This window comes from Homalodisca vitripennis, chromosome 5 (assembly GCF_021130785.1).
Source record: "Homalodisca vitripennis isolate AUS2020 chromosome 5, UT_GWSS_2.1, whole genome shotgun sequence".
In the NCBI taxonomy this organism is placed as follows: Eukaryota; Metazoa; Arthropoda; class Insecta; order Hemiptera; family Cicadellidae; genus Homalodisca; species Homalodisca vitripennis.
In genome coordinates this window covers 40,933,740-40,957,028 of record NC_060211.1, presented here as the reverse complement: position 1 = coordinate 40,957,028, position 23,289 = coordinate 40,933,740, and the positions used below count along the sequence as shown (strand labels likewise).

The 23,289-nt window shown below is 34.4% G+C and overlaps 1 protein-coding gene across 1 annotated transcript; it reads right to left on the bottom strand.

Annotated features, from left to right (window-relative positions):
- Nucleotides 1-2,616: 2,616 nt before the first annotated feature.
- On the bottom strand, nt 2,617-11,652 carry LOC124362060. The gene is made up of 4 exons (XM_046816225.1): nt 11,392-11,652; nt 6,406-7,386; nt 5,044-5,205; nt 2,617-4,043 (listed from the first exon to the last, which is right to left on the bottom strand). The coding sequence occupies exons 2-4, from the start codon at nt 7,384-7,386 to the stop codon at nt 3,783-3,785; spliced, it is 1,404 nt and encodes a 467-aa protein (XP_046672181.1). The 5' UTR covers nt 11,392-11,652; the 3' UTR covers nt 2,617-3,782.
- Between the last annotated feature and the right edge of the window lie 11,637 nt (nt 11,653-23,289).

Genomic DNA, 23,289 nt, shown 5'->3' with positions numbered 1-23,289 from the left:
ATTCTGTCATTGCTGTGTAACAGGACGCAAACGCCCCCTTCTCGACGTTATTTGTTGTAACTAATCCACTACTTTCTTCTCCAAAAGATATCTTATCAAGCTTTGTAAAAATCCAACTGACATTCTGGTGTACTCAAAAAACCGGGCTGCGCCTCTTATCAAACCGTCAAACATTATATTACTCAACGAACCGAACTCTTTAGCCAGTTTACAACACTGTACAGTTTTGGCCTGTCCTATCTATATAACACGCGTCTTTCCAAAACAACACTTTTACTCAAGAATAAGAGTTGAAAAATTTCGTCCGGAGACTCCACTTTGACGACTAAATAATACTTAAGTACAAAAACTCCGTTTGTATCGCGGTCACTACCGCTTTACAGCTTAAAGCATACCGCTCGTACGGTCGATCGATTTTAATTGTCTAATTCATTGTTACGATTTTTGGGAGGAGGGAGGCACAGGAGTAGAACTAACCAAGATAAACTCCACTACACTAGTGGAGGTAACCTTAGATCAACCAACGTCAGATGTAGCTCACGAACATATGTCTATCTTTATTCACAATTTCACGAACCACGTCGCGTAAAATACTATGTTTCGAGATTAAGAAGCAAAAGAGATTATGTTATGATTCAAGAAACTTTCAAAATATATAATGATTTTTTTAAGTAATTGGTGGCAAAAAAATTATTTTTTTTTAATTTGCCCGGTTCCCAGAAAAATTTCCGGTCGGGTGGCCACGCTGTTACAATTATTTCGCACGTGCGGCACGAGTCATCCATGACTCAGATGTGCAGCTGTTTCCCTTGTTCACATTTCAGCTACTGTCATTGCTGAAGCCTACCATGTTATTGCTTTAGCCCCTAAGTTACAGGGTAGATCTTGACAGTTACAAAGTAAACAATGTACACAATAGCGCTCTCTAATAGAACACAATCTGGTAGTTCCACCAATTTTACCTGGAGCACTATAGTGCTTCATGAGTCACAGATAACTCATATGCACAGATATAATGCATCTTATGAGTCACAGGTGACTTCGTTACAATATGACAAAGATCACCCAATTTAACAACTCAGTGAACTTGTTTACTTAACAAGTTCACTGAGCCTTGATGGTTTTGGGTAATAGGGCACTGGTGGTCATGGGTCTGGTAACAGCCTTTTACTGATGGTCCAGAGGGTTAAATATTGTATAATGGTAATTTTTTTACGCAAGAATAAATTTGCAGTATATATATTCCATAACCTTGGAAAACTTGTTTAATGTATTGGTTCTAGTCACTGAATAGTTTTCGGCCACAAAACTTAAAATAAACTAGCATGTTTAATTTTAATAATAGTTTGTATACTGTGAATACATCACCTACTTACTGTTTTAGTGAATTTGTTTCAAGGTTTAGACTATGTTTTATAAAATATATGTTTTTTAAAAATACAAACCAATTTATTTTCCTTCAAAAGTTTTTATTTTTGTCCACTTCAGGTCTGCATAGTTACTTTTCTTTAAGAGATTTTCCCATCAATTATCTTCCAGCAATAAAAATATTTTTAGTTTTTATGTTATACTGAAGGAAACTTAAAAATAAAAAAAATGTATATTCACTGAAAAAAAACAACTGTACATTCATCAACTCAAATGTCATGGCAGTTCTACTCAGAATAGTTTTTTTTTAGTAAAACAAGTATATAGAGAAACATTTAGAACGCAAGTTATGAATTATTTTGTAATTATCTGAAAATTGCTTATCTTGGGCATAGTCTTTTTCACTTATACCCATTGCAATTTGATAACATCAAAATTAAGTTAAAAACAGATTTTTTGTCACGATCCTCAGAGATTAAGACTGATAAGTAAGCTTCTTCCAGAGTTCAATAACAGTGAACAGTAAACTTTTAAGGACTCTCCACTCATTCCCAAAAATATATACAAACCACTGGTAGCAAATTTGTTAAAAAAAAAAAAAATCTAGTTTTAAAAACAATGCCGCCCAATTACTTGGAGAAAAATAATCTTGTTCAGTTCTCATTTTTTTGCATTGCAATTTGTTTTTTGTAATAAAAATACATTTTTTATTTTTGCTTTTAAATGTTACTACTTGTCTAAAATTTCAAAAAATATAAAAAAATTCAAATAATGAGCTTTTTTAATTTGATAGTGAGTTGCTCTTTTTAAATTAATCAGAAACCCTTAATTCTATTTCATTGGAATTAAATATAAGCTCTGAATAAGGTTATTATTATTCTTCACTACAACATAAACAATAATATTTTATATTTTCATGGTTCTCCATTGTCAGTAATTATTAAAGAATTACTGAATAATAAAGATTTCTATATTAAGACACAAAGAATAAAATTGGATTCTCAATTAAAGGTTATACAGAATCAAAAATAAAACACTGGACAATTATTAGATACATAATTTTTGAAAGACTAAATGAAAACGAAAGCATATGTTTTAAATGACACCATCTTTGGGTCAGATAAATAATTTGTGTAAAATAGAATTTGATCAATTAATTTTATACGGAAAAAAGATTATTTTTATGAAACTTCAAATGACTGAACGCCCTTATGAAGAAAATTGTAATCAAGGATGAAATTACGACTATTGTTTTTTTATAAAATACATTTAATAAATATAACTTCATTTAAAAAGTCTAATCTACTTACAAAATTTACAACACTCTGAGAGAAATCGTATTTTTGTGGTGTTCAATTCAAATAAACTTTAGGGTAAATTACGTTCATTGACTTTTAAGCTTATTCAGACTTTTGTTTCACCACAATTTCCTCCTCCCAAAATACGAAATTCAAACTTACAACTAACTATCTACTATCATCTTAATATTTTACATTACTTTCATAAAATTTATCAGGTACAACGGATGTAATGATTAAATTATGTAGAATATTATAACTAAACACATATTATTTAAACAGACTATTATTGTACATTACTGTGTTCCCGCTTTTCTTCAATTACTTGTTTAATTTTGTAAAATTTAAAACTGTAATGATGAAATTAATTCTAATATTATGTTATACATAAAATACAGACAAAACATAGAGAACATATCATGCTAACATTTTAAATGCTGTAAATACTTGCCATTGCTTGCAAAATACTTTTATGAGGTTTGCTTTTGGACTAGGTTAGCAGATGTAGTAAAAATGCTGTCTGAAATTATGATATAAATTTCTACTCTTACAATTATAATACATTGTTAACAGCTTTGTAAAATAATTAAAGAAGAATTTTACAAAATATTTTATTTACATTTATTACACAGAAAGGTCACATAGCCTAAATTAATATAAACCATTGATTGTACATTTCTTTTTGATAACTTCTTACATCACAGACAAAAAATATTCGCTAACATCAACTAAAACACTATTTGTTCAAAGATTCATACCTAAAAATATATAATACAATAGAAATAATTACATTTTATAACACACTCAACTTTTAGTTATTGAGGTTATGGCAAATTAAAGAAGTAGTTTTATTATGAATAACAGAATTATAGACGTGTTAATACTTTAGTAATATTATGTATATAATAAGGACAACAAAAAATAGGGCAAGTATTATGTAGGAACTGAAAAACTGAAAAAAAGAAAATGACAAACGTTCAATGAATAACATTAAAGAAGAGAGCATAAATGACAAAATTGGCCATAACAATTAAAATATAATGATTGAATAAAAAAATTAGAAGGAACATGACTTGAGCCGGGTTGTTGTCCATGATGGCAGTGATGTTTATGTGATCACAGACGACGTAAGTTACGCTTGCAGCTTTTACTACCGATAGGTGGCAGTTTGTGTGCTGTACGGCGTAACTGTGGTGTGTACAGGGGAGGACAGTCGTGTCGTTTACCAGTCACCACCTCATTACGACACCACACGCAGAACCGGTGCCGGCAGCCAGAACGGGAACACATGATGGTTGGGCTACCGTGGTCGTGTGACGGGAAGTGACACCGAGGACAATGAAGCAATCGCTCTCCCTGCTTCAAAGACCTGGCTGCCTGGAATACAAATTTAGTACTTATAATCTTCTCATTAAACCATTCATGTTTTATTTATATATTCTATATAATATATTACAATCTGCTCATTATTTAGCGGATACATAGCTGAACAAAATTTCCTTTCTCTGCAAGGACTCGAACTTGGATCTCTATACTGAGTGTGACTCTACAACAATGAGAGTGGCTATTGAGCTGCAACTTCGGTAGCCAGCAGTTCCCTGGTGGGGTTTGTGCAGAAAAATTTAAGCTTTAAAGCAACGCACCCACCAGGGAACAGTCACGTCCAAACTCTAATGCAGTGATGATCACATGAGGTAAAAAAAACCATAATTTTAGTTGTTGTCATGGTGGAAAATGTCAAAACTGGAGCTTTCACTGGACTAGCACTACATGATTAAATTTTGTTTTCACTCGGCAAAAGTACTTCTGAAATGGTCGCCTTCGTTTTGGAGGTTTAAGAAAACAACTGGCCATATTTATCAATGGTTCAACAAGTTTCACGAATGAAAGTAAACTATTAAGAAGATTGAGCGATCTGGTTGCCATTCAGTGATTGGTAAAGCGATTTCATTAATGATCAAAATGGCTCTCAGTTACAGGTAAGTATCATTTTTAAATGCCGTGGGTATTCTGCAATCACCCTTTTTTTAATATTTGGTTTGTATGTTATTCTTAAGTAATAAATAAATCTTGTTGGCAATGGGTTTTGTAAGTTTTGTCCCATACACAAATGCACAGAAAATCAGACACAAAACTGTTTACGATCTTATTTTGTTTGTATTGAAAAACAACTTAAATTGAGATAGTACATGTTTAAAAGAGAACCATTAGAGATTCTCATAAGATAAAAAGTTAATCCATGCAAGATACACAATGAAGATGCAGTATAAATATACACTTTGTTAAATTTCTCTTGCAGAAAAAACAATATTTTTAAATGATTTACTACTCCAAATTTTATTTATCTAACTCTACACTTATAATAAATCTTCCTTACCCTCTGGAAAGAACGAAATCTGGCACTCTCAGGACTGACTGTAGGACTATGGCGAGGACTTCTCCTGTTTCCATTGCTATTCCTACCAAGAACGTTTATCTGGTTGTTTAGATTGTGTAGAGGACTGAAGGGCGCAGGCCTCCTTGAGCTACCAAGCTTTGTCTGAAAAAAAAAAAACCAAACTTTTTAACAGATTTCAAATATAATAGGGGTTATTATATTTGATGTGGGTAAATTACATACATGTGTTTCAAACACTCTTCCTTTACAAGATCTTGCATAACTTCCATATTCCCACGAAATTATAATAAAATGTTGATGGAAAATGTTCTTTATGTTGATGGATCAACTTGGACCACATTTCTTAATTATGGGAAGTCCACCTACCATTTCAAATCTCAAAACTTTTTGATCGATTATTAGAAAATGATGTTTTAGAGACTAAATTTTAGCTCAACACAGAAAAGCATAGTTATGTTTCGTTTTAAAATTTTAGCAATTTAAAATTAGCTTAAACATTTTTAAAATGTTTCCGGATTTAAAAATAAAGAAATTGATGCATACCAAATGAATGTTCTAAATATGAATAAATTAAATTATATGCAAAAGGGTCTGTCTTCGGAAGAAGACACCCAATTGATTACACAATAAAATCTCATTTATCTGAACCTAATTAATCCGGATCGTTTTTTATGTTAAGAGAGCGGAGAAAGTCAAATTTTCTGAAGAATAAACCATTTTTCAAATTTCCCACGTAATTTGTGGTTTTATTAACACAAATTATATAATTTTTTTTATTATAATACATATAATATATAAAAAAATTAATTCATAAGCAAAATTATTGGCTTCAGACCAACAATAACAAGGTTGTACTGTACTAAACAAAAATATGATACAATCAATTAATACATATTTTAATGTTACTGTTACTAAATTTGGAAAATGCCCTTTAACTATACACTGTCATGAACATTCATTGAAAATTATATTTAAATTACTGAAACTGTAACTGAGCTAGTGTCTAAAAGTAATAAGAATGAGAAAGGGGTTCGACTTGGCTGCATGATGAAATATCCATTATTAATTCCTTTTAATCACTTACACTAATTCAGGAATGGTTACTGAAATTTGAAATATTAAGAAACAATTTGTTTAGTACATTACCAAAACCAATAAAATATTTATATATTCATCAAACTTTCCATACCACCACTAGCACTGCTTTAGTGAATCTAAAATTGTACTACTAAAGTACAGCCTAACATTAGAGAATAATACTCTACAGCCAAGGAATATCGTAGATTAAATATAATAAATGATACATTGTTTACTTAACCAAAGGAAATATTGGTAACTTACTGGTGATGTTAAGTTCTCCCTTCTCAACTGCATGGTAGCTGAGTAGAGTGTCCATCGATTATGGGCTGGAGTGTCTTTGACCATGATCTCTCTCCACGTTTTTGAAACGTTATGAACAGAATCCAAATCTTTTTCAGATAGAAAACTTAAAATTTTACTAACAATATGGGGAAAGTGGCGTTTTACTCCTAACTGGTACAAGAAATCCAACCGGTCAACACCGTTCATGGAGAAAGATTTGACAATCCAATTAAGAGTGGTTATCTTCTTGGTGACATTACGAAAATTACAATCATTTTTACGAGGTGTATCTCCGACTTTTACTTTAGAGCTCACTGTGTTGAAACCTAACACCTCTGTCTCAGGACTGAAAAAATCTTCAGACTCAAATCCAGACTCGTGTGCCGTATTATCAGTTTGCACTTCTCTTGACCTATCGATATTTTCAGGAGTAGTCGAAGAAAGACAAACTCCATTTTCAACGAAGTCAATAGATTTCTCTTCACCAATTTCTGAAAGACTTAAGGCAAACTGGTTTCCTTCTGTAGATTCATTCTCCTCCACCTCCATGTCATCCGGGTAAAGAGAGGTATCCATCGTTTCATCGTAGAAATCAAAAGGTCTGCTGATACGGGTAGGAAACTGACGTGCAGATGAAGTTCTGCTTTCAGAGGTACTCTGCAGGAAATCTAAACGCGGTGATGACTGAGACCCGTAAAACTTATTGGGTTGGCAGCTGCATTGTGGTGTACTATGGGAGCAACACAGAGCCCTAGAAGACTCCCCAGAACCTGGGGTCTGAGAGCAGTAGCCACTGTCTTGCTTAGACGAGCCTGCACTATTCTCCAACAATGTCCAAGAGCTGAGATGCGGAGTGCTTGTCAACTCTCTTCTCCTACGCGAATGACAAGCGAACAGGTCAGGGCTTGCCCAAAGTCCTGGATCCATTGCTGGTGTGCTCTTGTTGCTTTTACTTTCCATCTGTAAAAATGATAAATTTCAGATAAAATTTAGTATCTGGCAATATAATAAGTGTATAATAAGTAAAATATGATTTTTTAAGTAAAAGCATGCAAAATTGCCATTTTTACCCTAGCACTTTTGGGATAAATCGTATAAAATTTTTTAGCACTTCTAGAAAAAAATCCGAAAAAATGCCCAGCACCGAAAGGGTTAACTAGAGTACACAAGCAAAATACGTGTGTTAATCATCAAAAACATAACTTGTTTTATTTGTATTAATCCATTTTCAGCTATATATGCTTACAGAACCTAGATACTTAATCTTCTCCAGAGTCAAACTATTTTCAAATTCCATCTAGACACTTTGGTTCAAAATAGTTGACAGCAAAAACATTCTATCTACAAACAGTATTTTTCAACCTACTTAAAGTCATATATATAAAATGGTCCACAAAACAAAATGATGTAAATGCCAAGTTATACCTATCCCCAAAAGTAATAAACAAATTGTCATCCTATTAATGAAATGGTCTTCAAGTTTGAATGTTCTAAATTTGCTATTTAAATATGCTAGTGGACTATGCATTTATTTGAACCCAATATTTTTATGTTTATTAACAACCAGGCCTAAGGTATCTTTTGAGACCTAATATTTGATAATGTATCTTTATACTTCATAATCTTCATCTAGTTTGTCATATTATTCCTATTGGGCTGCAGTATAATAAGAGGCCACCAAGAATCATTTAAACGGTTTTGTATTGTCATAGAGAAAATCATAATTAAACTTAATATTAGTTTGGGTCTAATTACATTTTAGTAAATGTATTATATATTTTCAGTTTATTTATTGTTTAGTTATGCAGTCCATAGCATACTTACATTGTCTTATGACATAAAAATCTTGGTTCTTAATTTTGTACATTTATAAGCTACATTGGTGTACCAAGAAATAGCTTAGCTATCTAGTTTTTAATTTATTTTAACAGTTTGTAAAACTAAAGTGAGAATATAAGATACACCAAAAATCTTTCTATACATTTAGCCTAAATTGTAACGGTACATAAACAAATTTATTTTAATCTCGAGTAATTACTAGATCAACCCAAAAGTTTTACTATTAAAATAAACTACTAAATGAATATTTTAGGTTGTATGTGTGAGATAAAATAGGCTTTATGAAAAAAAAGTAGGTCTAAGGGCTACGTAAAATATTATATTTTTATTTTCTAATTTTAACTACGGTTCACGTGATTATTATTCAATGTTTAATTTATAATTACTTGATTGTGTTTCTGATAAAAGTAAAAAAAGCAGACTAACTGAAGACAGGAAGATAAATTTAGGTGCAGGCAGCAATAAGATGTTCATTAGCCCACGAGCCATGCCACACTACTTATCTTGTCCAACCTGAGGAGGCGCTAAGGTATTTAAGTGACAAGATATCACCTTAAGTGAAGTTTTTAGTCTTTTACAAGAATTACGTGGAACAGGTTCTGCTGCAAGCCGGAGTCATTACCATCAGCCCCTTCAAATAACATTGCTTTTCACAAAAGGTAAGAGTTTAGAAAGTGAATAAACTAATAAAAGTACTTAGAACAATTTCTACAAAGGGTGAATTTTGTTTTTTTTTTTTATCATGGAACAGGAACTAGTACTGAATATACAGGCTGTGGTAATGCCCTCAACCATCAGATGGTATTACTGCACTGCAATATGGCGGAAAACATCCCTCAAGATAGTATCTATCAATAAAATATCAAAATTCTAGAATGTCACGAACCGAAATGCTTAAGAGTAAAAAATATAATACAAGCTCACATAATCATTATGCCCTATGTGCTAACACTGCCATTGTGAAGTCTTCAAGTAGGCCTACACAAAAGAGAACATTGATTTATTATAATAACTTATTTTATATTTTACTGTTTTCTTTGGGCATCCAACTTCAATTGACCTAATCTCACATGCTGAGCAACAAAAATATCTTAATGTGAAAAATATCATGGATGATAAATGAATTGTAGTCTACCCTATACAAATTTACATCCACTACAATCTTTTTCTAGTTAGTGTATTGTACCAAGTAACTTGTCTCATAACTTTTGTTTTAGGCTAAGCTTAGTACTGGCTAAGGATAGGCTAGTTTAGAAGACTAGTTTTGGTGAAAAACCCACAACAATTTATTACCTTCAGAATATACTGTTTTATTGTTATTTATAAGCATATAGGCTAGTCTTTATATTGTACACTAGTGCTTAAATGTTGCATTACTTGTCCTGTTAATGTGTTCATTTCCTGCAGGCTGCATATTTTGTTAAATTATGGGGTAGGGTACGATAAGCGGACCCGGTTTTTATATCGAAGAATGTAATCATCGATACCTAATATTCGCATCTCAAATTCTAGACTATCAATCGATATAAAAGTATCTATAGTCTTCAATAACAATCATATGTTTTAAATTAAAATATGGATTTAATATTTACAGTAATGAAATAAATTATTATAAGCAAAATTAGGAAAACTGAAGACGACAATATTTGCTCCTCTCACAGTTACAGTTGTTTCTTTCCCACAATTTCACATAATGGATTTTTCGGTACGAGTCCAACATGTTGAAGCCACGTAAAACATGTCTTATCATCTTTCAAAGCAATGTCGTGTAGTTTTCTAAAATTGAGTGCCATTTTTAATAATCAAATGTTACTTATATGTAAAATTGAAATATTACCTTACGTGTATTATTTGAAAGTGTTTACAGCTGTTGATATAGATTATTTAAGTTATTTGTTCAAAATAATTAATTAATATAGGTTGATTATAACGGTGGTTATGATTAAGTGATGTCGTTTGTCAATTTCGATATAAAAAACCGGGTCCCCTTATCGTACCCTACCCAACTTATGTAGAATGTGCTTGGTGTAAATAATTGGCACATCAAAGCCTTTAACCCTAGAACTGCCATTGAATACAGGTGACTCAAACAGCAACAGCAGGTATACTAAGTGAGCTAGCCTACATGAACATTCAAGACATCAAGTCAGGATGGCTGTATAGTCTAGGGCGTCACTCTTGGACACCGGAGTTAGCCTTGGAGTCACGGATTCGTTTTTTGCACCTGACGTTAGGGATTTTCGCGATCTGGTATACACTTATGAATCACTGGTCTGTGGTAAAGCCAATAGGAGGGCCCACCTTAAATTAACAGTGGTTGGCTTGCGTGGTAGGGACGAGTGATTTTCTTAGGCCTATATAGGCTCTACATGCACCAGACCCAAATCACCCATTTTGTATTTTTTGTTTTAAATAGCTTTTAAAACCATTTAAATTACAATAGGCCTAACACCCAAATTCTAATAGCCTATGCAAAATAATACTGAACGTTCCAGGGTTAATGCTGAATTACTGATGTGGCAACTGCCAACTTGAGGGTTATGTAACACGCTAAGACTAAATAAACTGACCAGAATCTTATTTTGAACATGAACTGTAGCCTTAGCCTACCATTAATCATTACAAAAATGTCATGACCTTGGGCCTTCTCCAGATTCTTTATTCCAAATCATAATACCTACCAGAGTTATGTTCCACTACTTCAAATGTTTTTCTGGGGAATAATGATAACTTACTTACAATGACATTATTGTCTAAGGCACAAACAAGTTTAGAAAGTTCAATATGAATTTGTTCATAGGAAATAGGCATAACCTAATATCTGCATGAGTCTTCTCCAAGTGGCCTACTAGGCCTAGGATTCGTTTCCATAGCCAAAACAATAATATGTTAAAACTGAACCATTTTTTCCCAAGCCTAGTGTAATCTGTCTTTAACTCATCATGTAATAAAGCCTAATTACGGATTTCTAATATAGCTTGTATAATAACTCTGGGATAAAGACCTGATAGAATGTAAATCAAATTAAAAAGTGAAGGCAGGTATTTCTAATGATCCTACCTAAGTTAATTGGTACAAATAATCAGTCTATTTATTCATATTCAGGTAAACATAGTACTGACTTACCTTCGAGATTGTACAAAATTATTAGTTCTCCTACTCGGTTCTATCGGATATCGGATATCTCACTAACTAACATAAAAGTTAACGAAGGCAAAACTACGACAAGACATCACACTTCTTTTAAATCAACAAAACACTTCCACAAACGAACCGAAACTCAAACTGCCAACGTCCGACCCGATCAAACTTTCACTTCTCTGCCCGTCCCCAATCCACAGCCGCTCTGATGCTCCAGACTCGAAACCAGTCCGCCTCAAACACATTTTTAAAATTACAGGTAAACAAAGAAAAAATACGAAAAGCCGGTAAAACTAAGCTGTTTTGACCAATGAGAGTATGAAAAGGACAAAGATTCGAAATGCTGTTTTGTGATTGGCGTTCACCTTTACCTTTACACTGAAATATTTCAGTGATTATACAGCATGGGTAATTTTTCAGCAGGAATGTAAGGGGCTTTTTGTCCGAATTCTACTATTACAGAATAACATCTTATTTTACCGAATTGATTATTTAATTTTTTTTCTTTAATTAAGAACTCACAATTTTAATGCAGATGTAATCAATTAACTAATAATATCCTGAAATATCATAAATTACGTTCCAAAAAATACTGTTGTTTAAAAACATTAAAATATGAGTTTTTGAGTCAAAATTTCATCAAAATGTGTGTGTGGGTGTAAAAGTATGGATTGTAAAATATTAATACATATAATAAATCAAAATAATGAATTTTATATCATAAATGATTATTCACTTGACTTTATTATATTTTTGGAGTATGTATCTACCGTTCCTAATAAAATGGCAAGACAGCGTTGTCAGCAAACGCGGCAAGATAAGTTTATCAACTAAATCATTATATTTGCAAAACATGAATCTTGAAAATGGTGAATTTCCTTGCTGTTTAAAAATATTCAGGAGTTTTGAGCATTGTAATCCGTTCCCTATTTCAAAAATATACAAATTGTGTCTTTGTAAAAACCAAATTTTTTTATTCAATATAGTTAAACACCTTCTAGTGCTTGGTTTTTTTTCTGGTGAGAGTATTTCCTTGACGGAGTTCGGATTTTTAGCAATAATAAGAAATGTAATAATTTCATACAAAATATATCACTACAAATAGACCACTCTAATCGCAAGATAGATTACCTTTTCAAGCTTTCATAGATCTTGAAGAAAGGAAATCTAATGGAGAGAGCAAATTCGCAATGAAATAATTAGTTCATATGAATTCAACTCATACGAAGTTCCCGAGTTTTTAATCTGCGAAATTAAATCCAATAACGAGCAAGAAGCTGTAGATGATGGATCAAATTCTATGTTGTAGTCAGAAAATATGAAGATCGGTAATATATAAAAGGCCGTAGATTTTAAGGAACAAAGATTAGTTATGTATGGTTTGTAACAGACTCATAGTTTACTCTCCATGCAGAAAATGATCCCTTCACCTTTTACCCGTGCGAACAAGTCAACGTCTTTTACCTTGACTTCAAAGGCTTTATCATTTTATCCAATCTCAGTAAATACAACATATTTAAAATTAAGCCAATACTCAAGTGGTTCATAACCTATGTCAGGACAGATTACTACTAATTAATATGCATAATTACCCTTCTTATAATTGTAGCCAAATCAGGGTTATGCCAAAGTTCCCTGGGAGGACGTTTTCTGTTTTAATTTTTATAAATGACATTCCGAAACATTTTCAAGTTTATTGTCTTACGTTCGCCGATGATGTCAAGCTGTTGGTTAAGGTAGATTCTCTCTTCGACTGACTACGGCTCCAAGTATCACTCGGTGGAACAGTGGAACTGGTAAGAAACGGACCGGAAGTTTTTGACTCCCTTTTCACATGTTTTTGTCATAAGTTCAATGAATTTTTTCCTCTTATTCCTACTGGTGCTCCTAAACCTAAAGTAACTCTGAGGCCTGCTGCGAGGAAGTTCTGGCAAGAAATGGTTCACTGATGAGTTGAAAACACCTTAAATTGCATGTGTTAATGCTGCATGACCTTTCTAAGAAAGTAACTCTAGCAAGCGGTAAAACCCATTCTTGACACCCAGTACCGTAAGTATTTTAAAAATTTTACAGGGGTAAATTGAAGGCGGCCAAAATAGCCCAAAACGTCTCCTACATCGATTCTGCGCCAAATAGATGCAAGGCGGCTTGGCAAGTTATCAACCAAAACAAGGTAAAATCTCAACAATTTTCATATCCAGGTACCCTGACGATTTTAACACCTTTTCATCAAATCATTCGAAGATATTTGTATCTAAGTTTCCGCAGGCTGCAGATGTGAGCCTGGACCTGGGTTTTTTTTACCAACACCTAACTGCACACTTATGGAATGGGAAGAGGTTAAGCCCCAAATTAATTACCGCTTTAGTGAAGAACTTTAGGTCCTCCAAAAGTCAGGATGTTTACGGCATGTCGGGTGAAGTCTTGAAGTCCGTCATCGGACGCTATAGCTTGACCCTCTATGCAAAGCCATAAATTGCTGCCTAAGATTTGGTGTTTTTCCTGACTACATGAAAATATCTAGAACGATCCCCATCTACAAGAAGGGCGACCATCAAGAACTGGCAAATTACCGTCCGATATCGATAATCCCGGTATTGGCCAAAGTCATGGAAAGTGTCATGAAAATTCAGCTAGTGAAATACTTTGAAGAAAACAACCTGTTCATGGTGGGGGCAGCATGGTTTTAGGAGATGCCACTCCACTACTACGGCAATATTATCACTAGTTGAACAAATAACCAAGGCATTTGAGGAGGGTGAATCAATGGCGCTTACACTCTGCGATCTCAGCAGGGCGTTCGACTGCGTATCACACCAACTACTGCTCCACAAGTTGTCTCCACTATGGAATAGGTTCTACGGTCCACAAGACATTAGCATCGTATCTGCTAAACAGGAAACAGGCCGTCTTTCTGGAGGGTGCGCAGTCGGGGATCTTGCTGGTCAAGCACGGAGTGCCTCAGGGTTCTGTTCTGGGGCCCTTACTCTTTCCTCATACTGGTCAATGACCTGGAACTCGAGGGTCGCTCTCTCCTATTCGCAGATGACTCAACCTTAACAACAAGAGGGAAAGATTTAAAACAGAGTGAGGCATGATGCAATAATGTTACTGGACAGGGCAAAAACAATGGTTTGAAAGTCAACCATTTGCAGTTAAACCCAGACAAAACCCAGCACCTGATATGCACACTCAAGAGAGACATAGGCTCCCAAACCAATGATAACGTAAAAATTGCTCGGTTTTTATCTGGACCGAAGAATGACGTGGACGGCACATGTTTCTCAGGTCTGTGTCAAACTCTCCAGAGTGCTCTGCCTCCTCAGGAAATTAAGGAACCAGGTAACGGAACCCTATTTACAAACAGCATATCATGCACTCTTCCAAAGCCACATTATCTATGGACTGATACTATGGGGTCATTCTGGAGCCTGTGAAGACGTGCTGAAGCTGCAAAAGAAAGCTGTAAGAATTATAACCTCTTCAGGATACTTGGAGCACTGCCGGCCAATTTTCATCCGCCTGAATATCCTTACAGTCTTCAGCCAGTACGTCTACAACTCCATCTTGCAGGTACGGGAGCAGTCTTTCAGTATGCCCTCCAGAAGCGACATCCACGGCTATGACACTCGCAGAGCCCGGGACTTAAACATCGCACGATGCCGACTCTCCGTACACTAAGGAGTTTCCCTAGGTATGGTCAAAAGCTGTTTAACTTGCTGCCGATTAAGTGTGAGACATCTTGAGCATACCAAGTTCAAGACAGCCTTGCATGAAGAGCTCATAAGGAGGCCGCTTTATTCCTTAAAGGAGCTGGAAGAAAAGCCACTGTTTGGGTGACCCACCGCTACAAATGTAAATATGTAAATATGTAACTTTTATAAACTATTTGACATGAACATTTTTACTTTTGACGCAGTCTATACGGGAAATCCGTCCATTGACGAAGAATACAAGTATAAGCAAGTAAGTATGTGTTTAGTATGCTTAAATCTACAGTCACTTTACATACAGAGTAAATAAAATATCTGGAAATCACTTGTTAATAGTGTAACAGCTCATACGGTACTAAAATCTAAACTCTGTCCACTTTTATGTCATGGTTTGAAGTAATTTTGGGAATAATTACTACTTTGTTTGCAAACCGAAAATGGGACATATTGGGAGCAACTCAAACATTTTAAATGATAAGCCCATCGAGTTACCACTCTTTTTGAAGTTCCTGATAAAAGAAAAATAACAACGCACACTAGAGGTTTCTATCTTAACCCATTACAAAATGGCGGCCAATTGAACGTTTTAGAATTATTCAAAATTATTTTATTTCTTATTTCTCCCAACGGCTATTTTACACTGATGAATAACAACATATTAGATAACAAAAAACAAATAAATAGGGTCACAACAACAATAACAACAGCAGTAACAAGAACAATAACCCATAGGCTATATAAATTCTTTAAACAACACAAACAATGGATAACCATTTCTACCACTAATGGTGTGAAATTGGGTTACAGCTACTTTAACGTGGCCTTTTTTACCACTGAAGCTCAACTACATCTATCTTTAACCTAATGTATCTATTCTTTAAGGTAATTAATGAAGTGATCAACTATCCAAGAATCTTGATCACTTCACGTGAATCTCAAATTTCTCGTCCCCTCTACGAGAACCAGATATTAAGCCCTCTTCTTCAAGTGCATTTACGTAAAAAACAAGCATCACGCTGCTTTACCAAACATCTTAAGCGTCGACAGCGTCGATTCCTTACATGGAATTCATCTTTAGGAGTACCATCTATGGTATCCTGCTTCTTCCTAATGGAACTACCCGAAAACCTCCCTCGTATCTTTGTTGTCTTACATCCGCCAACTCAGTGGCTACGGTCTAAAGTCCTTAACCATGTAACTGCACTGCCACAGTCAAAGTTTCTAACTCACTTCCACACCTCTTGTTTCTTGTTCACTCATCTAATATAATACAATAAATAATCGATTCACGCGTTTCTCGTTGTTTTCGCATAGAGGAATATGGTTGGGAAAAGTTATTAATACCTGTTGTGTCATTTGTTATTTTGTTGATTGCAATCAGCTATTTGTTCGCAACTAACTTTCTGAATTTCCATCAGTGAGTGGACTTCAAGAATTTTCCAGGGACAAAAGATTCGATATTGGAATGCTCAAATTGACAAAAAAATACTTCCACATATGTTCCGTTATAAGCCATATCGCCCTAAACGAATTTATTAAACCAAAGAGATAATACAACTCTTGTGTAAAACGTGTCAAGGGAGCCAATGGGTTGACATGGATGTGTTTAAATTAATGTTTTTAGTTTATTATCTTGTATAGCATTTTGTAAATATACTGAACCGTTAATAATGTGTAACATGGACACATTCTTTCGGGGCCTTTAATTCACAAGTTGATATCTTTTACAAAGAGTTTCAAAGACATTTTATCGAGTAAATTTTAATTTATCATATGATTGCTATTTATTTAGAGTTTTGGCGTACCATTTGTTTTACTGCTATCTTTAAGTAAGAGTGGCTGGTTGAGTAGTAACTGTCAACTCCATACTTTGTAGTGAGAAACCAAGACAACTTTTCATTTTATTCTCATAGTCCTCATTCATTGTGTCTAACCAATTCTGAAACTTTCATCCACTGTTTAGGTTTCTTATCAGTTAAGATATACATAAAATGCTGGAAATGTCTAAGTATGCTTAAGCTCCTACGCTTAATATGTCTTCATCTGAGATTTTATTACCTCGCTGTTTCCGATGAAGATCTGGCAACAGATTTAAAGTTATTGTCTCTTCAAAAGATACGAAACGTGAGTAACCATATGTTTCTGAAAAAGTTGGTGCCTTTTTTCATTAAAGCCTAATCTTGTTTCCTGAGCGGATTTTATAATTCTGTTATATAATTATATTATATTCTGCATGGTAAATAAATTCATACAATATGTTTTGCAAAGTGCCTACACTCTTCAAACTATCAGTGTTATAGCATTGTTTTAATATTGTAAAAGTTTAGTTATTTGCTCCTCTCCATTCCAGGCAACTGTCACTACTAATAGAGTAGTGTTTACAAGTATAATCACAATTTGAGCCAACACCAGCGGAACACAAACTATTAGTATAATACGTGGTAGTACCGACTCCATCGTTTTGCAATACGATCTCAGAAACCTCGCACTTTTTGGTGATAATGAAGCGGCCTTCGTAAGAACTTGATAATTCTCTTTCTAGTATGGTACATCCATGCGCATTGTGTTGTATAAAACTTATATTTCATGTTCAAACTTTCTTTGTAGTCTCAATAATTAGATAACAGTAATTGTAATTGCCTGGGCCTTTTAGAAGCCTAGCCCTCGTGGGGCTGGAGAAATTTCATTTCTGTCTGTCGTCCACACGATATTAAAAAAAAACTATCTGACCTATATACTTGGAATTTCGCACGAGGCTTAATTTATATATGTGAAACACTGAGTTCGGTGATGGGGATGTAAAGATTTCTTTTCTATAAAAATCCTAAAATGTAGTCATTCTGCTACTAACATTTATCTTAACTCATTCCCATTGAGAAAAGAAAGTTTACATCAAGATTTATGAGAATGTTATTTCAGTCTCTCAGAAGGTATTGGGTCAAGGTAAAGGACGTTTACTTTCAAATTGAAGGTATCGTGTTCTGCAAGAAGAGTAAATGATGAATATGCCAAAAAACCATACATAACTAAAGCTACCTTACTAAACTTGGAGGACATTAAACTATAGCTTTGCTCTGAATTTATTCGATAATTGTGAGCATGTGTTATACTTAAAAGAAACTACTTCTATAAGAATAGATTTATCACGTCCCAGGATCTTCAGTATTTTATATTTTAATGTTTTAAAATTGAGATTTATCTTTAAAATAAGCATGATTTCAGTACTGACGTTTCCACTGAAATTATCTTCTATTAATTAAAAGATCTTAACTAAAGATCTAGACTATAATGGTGATGAGCTTTGCAATAACTTTATGCTTATTTGAATACTTAAAATCTGTATCACTGATCAGGATAAATGGGTCAGGGGAGAGTTGTTGTAACATCATTTTCGTCTTAAATAAAAAAACTACCATTTATACCAGCAAAAAGGTGGTGGTGATTCACACTCTGAAATGCTTTGGAAAACATATAAATCAAGTAGAGTTGACCACTACCCGAAAGCCTAGATTTCACTTACGTATTGTAACTCTCTCAGTTGGAATCACCTGACTTTCAGATTTGGAAGATAGTGTTGCTTTCAAGAGTAACTTCACTTCAGTGGGGCTCAGCAGAATGTATTAGATATACACTCGTAACATTCTCATTCTGTTTGTATAGATGTGCCTCTAATCGTCCAGTTGTCCAGCAGTAGACCTTATGGGAAGTGCCCATTTCTGGAGGTGTAATATTAAGTCACAAAATACAGTGCGATCCTACAGTAGTAAAGCTGAAAATGAAATAAACCATGTTGTACTACGTTATAAATTGACTTTTACTAAGCAGAACCCTAAGTTTCTTACGTAAATATGTTGCATGGGCCAGTTTCGTACAATCACTATCAACGTGCTGACTACAAAGCAGCTCAGGGTCAAGCATGAATTCCAACATTTTAAATTTTAACACTTTTGGATTGATGTGGCTGATTTACATTTCATTTCATTTCATTTATTTATTTCCACGGCAATCGTACTTTTACAATACCATTACATAGTAAAATAACATAACAATATAGAATAAGAGTGCAACAAGCGAATACAACAACTGATACAATTGAATAACAATAACTTGATAACGACTAAATCAATAGATAACAATAATTCAATAACAACAACAGGTAACCATTTGACAATATAACAAGAAAAGTTTGGAGATTTAAGATGCACAGAGAGTCAAGCAAAACAGGGTTGATTAAACAAGATCAACGAGAAACAGGTACATGAAATAATCAATAAACTATAAAATACAACAACAATATCGAACAATTTAAATGCAAAGACTATAATATATAACAAAGTACTACTAAAAAAAGGCGAGTAAAAAACAGAAAAAAAAAAGTATAGTTGAAACAGAATTATAGAGTGCCATATACTAATTTAATGATTTCTTCTCGAAATCTAGCAGGGCTGGTGGCGAAGAAGTCAACAAGATGTCCCATCTCATTTCCGCTGCGTAGAAGTCGAGGTATCGTACTCTGTTGTTGGTAGGTCGTTGAATAGTACAGTCTTGCAAAGGTGTCTCGCAGTTCTCGTATGCCCAGGAACTTGGAAGTAGATTTTGTTGAGTAGTTGCGGGCAATCAATGCTTCCGATGATGATCTTGTGGAGAAAGATAAGATCATGTATCTTTCTACGAGCCTCAAGAGGAGCAAGGCCATGCTGTAGTTGATAACCAGCAATTGGAACATTCATGTAGTGGTGGCCATCTCTGAACCAGCTGTTCTGACAAGACGATGCTGAACTCTTTCAAGTTGTGTTTTGAGTCCTTCTTGGGAAGGTGACCAGATGGAAGAGTTGTATTCCAGGAGGAGGACGAACAAGTGCTTTGTAGAGGATCAGCAGGGCGTCTACTGAAAGATTACGAGTAGAGCGGAAGATAAATCCAAGAGTTGAGTTTGCTCTATTACAGATGTATTGGATGTGCTCAGCAGGGTGAAGAGTTGGTGTTGTGATGACGCCAAGGTCCTTTATTTTATCTACTCGATGAAGAACGGTGTTGTAAAGAGAGTAGTTGAAGAGACAGGGTGTAAAATATCTTGAAAAGGTCATCACAGCGCATTTAGATATATATTAAGGTCCATAGCGTTCATAAGGCACCATTTTTCGATATGGAAAAGTGCTGATTGAAGCAGTTGGTGATCAGTAAAAGGGTTTATTTCTATGAAAATCTTTGCATCATCAGCAAATAGTAGCAGCTCAACTCCAAGGCAGTGGTCGATATCATTTATAAAGAGGTTAAACAGATGAGCCCGAGGAGAGATCCCTGGGGAACCCCTGATAAAGCACTTAATGACCGAGAAATAGCGCCTCCACATCTAACCTTGAGTGTTACGATCTCTGAGATAGGAATGAAGGAACGTCAAAAGAGAGTTTGAGAATCCCATGGCATCAAGTTTAGCCATAAGGTGCTTGTGGCTCACTCTGTCAAATGCCTTAGAGAAGTCTAAGAATATGCAGTCAACCTGATTTCCGTTTGAGAATGCAGATGTTATGTAGTGGTGGAATAAGGCAAGATTAGTGGTTGTAGATTTACCACTCATAAAACCGTGTTGTTCAGGAATAATTGTGTGTTTCAGCTCAAACTTCAGGCATCCATTATGAGAGATTCAATACTTTTGAGAGAGAAGAGAGGATAACTATGGGCCTATAGTTCTTGGCTTCTGTGCGGTCACCGGATTTAAAATATAGGTGCAATAAAACCGGGCTTTAAGCAGGAGGGAAATATGCCACAAGAGAAGAAGCAATTCCAAAAGATGGAGATATGAGGAGCGAGAATTGAGCTGCAGAACTTCAGTACAGAAGGAGGGATGTTGCCAGGACCAGCTACTTTGTCAGGGTTGAGATTTTTTTAGTTTCCTCTCGACGGTCACAGCAGATGTTTGCCAGATTGATATGTTCTTTGACTTGGTGTAGTTGTAAGTTGGGGGCTCACTTGCTGGTTCCTTGAAGATTGTGGAGAAGTAGTCAGCAAATAGGTTAGAGATAGAATCGGAGTCTTCAGCCGTCATACCTTCGAAGGTAATCTTGGTGGGGAAAGATGATACATGTCTCAGTTGGTTTACAAAGCCCCAGAGGAGCTTAGGGTTGCTTATAACTGACTGGTTAATGCGGTTCATAAAACGTTGACGACAGTGAGAGACCAACAGTCTGCAATGGTACCTGAGCTGCTTGAAGTTTAACAGGATGTTCATACTTAAGGGTTGACTTGTAGAGCTTGTGAACAGTTTTTTTACGGATGATGAAGTCCTTTAATCAGAAGAATACCATGACGGGGAAAACAGAGGCACCAATTTTTTTCAAAGGGCAATTTGCTCTCACTATAGAGCTAAGGTCAGCGCAGAAGGTAGAGAAACAGTGTTCTACGTTGTTTGAAGTTACTACAGGGTAGGATTGGTTTGATAGCCAGTTGAATACTGCAATGAGATCACAGCGTTTTAGGTCTGGAACATTACAAATGATCTCCTTAGTTTTATCTAAAGTTTCAGTAGTTTGGCTAAAAACTTTACCAGTGAAAGCTAATATGACAAGGTTTTCTTTATTGTAGGATGTGGCACGCGACGTAACATGTACATTCATTCACGCAAAGAAAATTTACTAAGGGTAGTTTAGCGTTGTTTGGTTGGTTAAACATACGTGTTAGCTATTATTAATAATATTTTTTTGTATTTTTTTCATTAATCCTTCGTTTCCTCAACCATCATCTAGAGTTTTTCGTGTTCGTGTCTGGTTGTGTAGGTGTTTTTGCAAATTAATGAAGGATTAAGTGAAAGACTTTTCAAAGATTCATGACAGTTTAACAGATTGTGTTAATATTGTGCCACACTTGAATTAAAATAAAATCCAACTGACAGTTGTTACGTACTGAGAAGCAATAATGAGTGGTTTATCATCAGGTTAGTGTCATTATTATTCTGATAGGGTGGTGTTCTGCTTACTTGGCGTTATAATAACCCTTTTGATGTAAAATTCCTGGATAATGAATAATGTTAGTAGCCACTGGTAGTATAAGCAACAGGTGGAGGTACACATTGAATTTGTGGAAGGACGAAGCCCTAGTTTTGTTATTAGTTTGGCTTATAATTACCTACAATCATAGGCTATGACATTTTTAGGGACTAGGCATATGTCTAAGGTAAAAGTAATAATATATGGGTAGGGGAGTTATCTATAACATTGTAATTTAAGAACAAGAATAACCTCTTCAATACATGTATATTGTTTTAAAGTTTCATTATCAGCAACTTGATTGTTACAATTTCAGATATCCTATAGCTAATCAACAATGACAGGTTGCTTGTTTGTTATAATCACTTGACATTTTTGTTGATTTTTCGGATAATATTTCTTCTTCTAAGTCACATTACCTGAAACAATCTAAAACCTTTTTTTAACAATTTCATAAATAGCATACTTTATTTCCAAAAAGATATTTATAGTTGTTCGCTAACTATAGCCTAATTGTACAACAATTTTTGAAGAATTTTAATTGGCTGCAGTATAATAAGCAGCCACCACTACTATTCACTAATCCATATTCATTAATATCTGAACTATCCCTATCGAACAAAAAATGTCAAACCGAATTACGCTATAGGAATTTAAAATTATTTTTCAGTATATTATAGTTCAGCTGTTTTTATTGCTGCAGTATGGTAAGCATCCCACACTTGAATGGTGAATAATTTTGAATCATGGTTAGAACGATTTGAACAAAATCTGACATGTTTACCCAACTGGGTAGTTTCTTAAGAAATTAAAATACTACAATGCTCAAACTAATTATAAACAAAGTTGTATTGTTTTCTTTACTCTAAAATTCATATATTTCTTTGACATATAAAAATATATCTTCACTATAGTACAATCTTAAAAACTACAACATAATTATTCAGTTTGACATTATTGTTCCAAATTTATTAAAAAAATCATGTGTATGGTATATGAGTAATGGCTGCTAGGGATGAAAAATACTGTTGTTTGTCAATAACTTATTGCAAAATAATGTGTTGAGATATAATGCTCCAGTAACCTGTTACCATGGTAACATGTTATTATACAAAAATCTAACTAACTCACTACAATGTAACATTGAGTGATAAACTAATAAATATTTTAGAAACGGGTTAATTGAA

Excerpts from the sequence above, each read along its gene's own strand:
- LOC124362060 (XM_046816225.1), bottom strand. The coding sequence starts at position 7,386 with ATGGAAAGTAAAAGCAACAAGAGCACACCAGCAATGGATCCAGGACTT. Across the intron at positions 5,206-6,405 it reads GGGAGAACTTAACATCACCA|ACAAAGCTTGGTAGCTCAAG; the intron begins GTAAGTTACCAA and ends TTTTTTTTTCAG. Across the intron at positions 4,044-5,043 it reads GATTTCGTTCTTTCCAGAGG|GCAGCCAGGTCTTTGAAGCA; the intron begins GTAAGGAAGATT and ends TTTGTATTCCAG.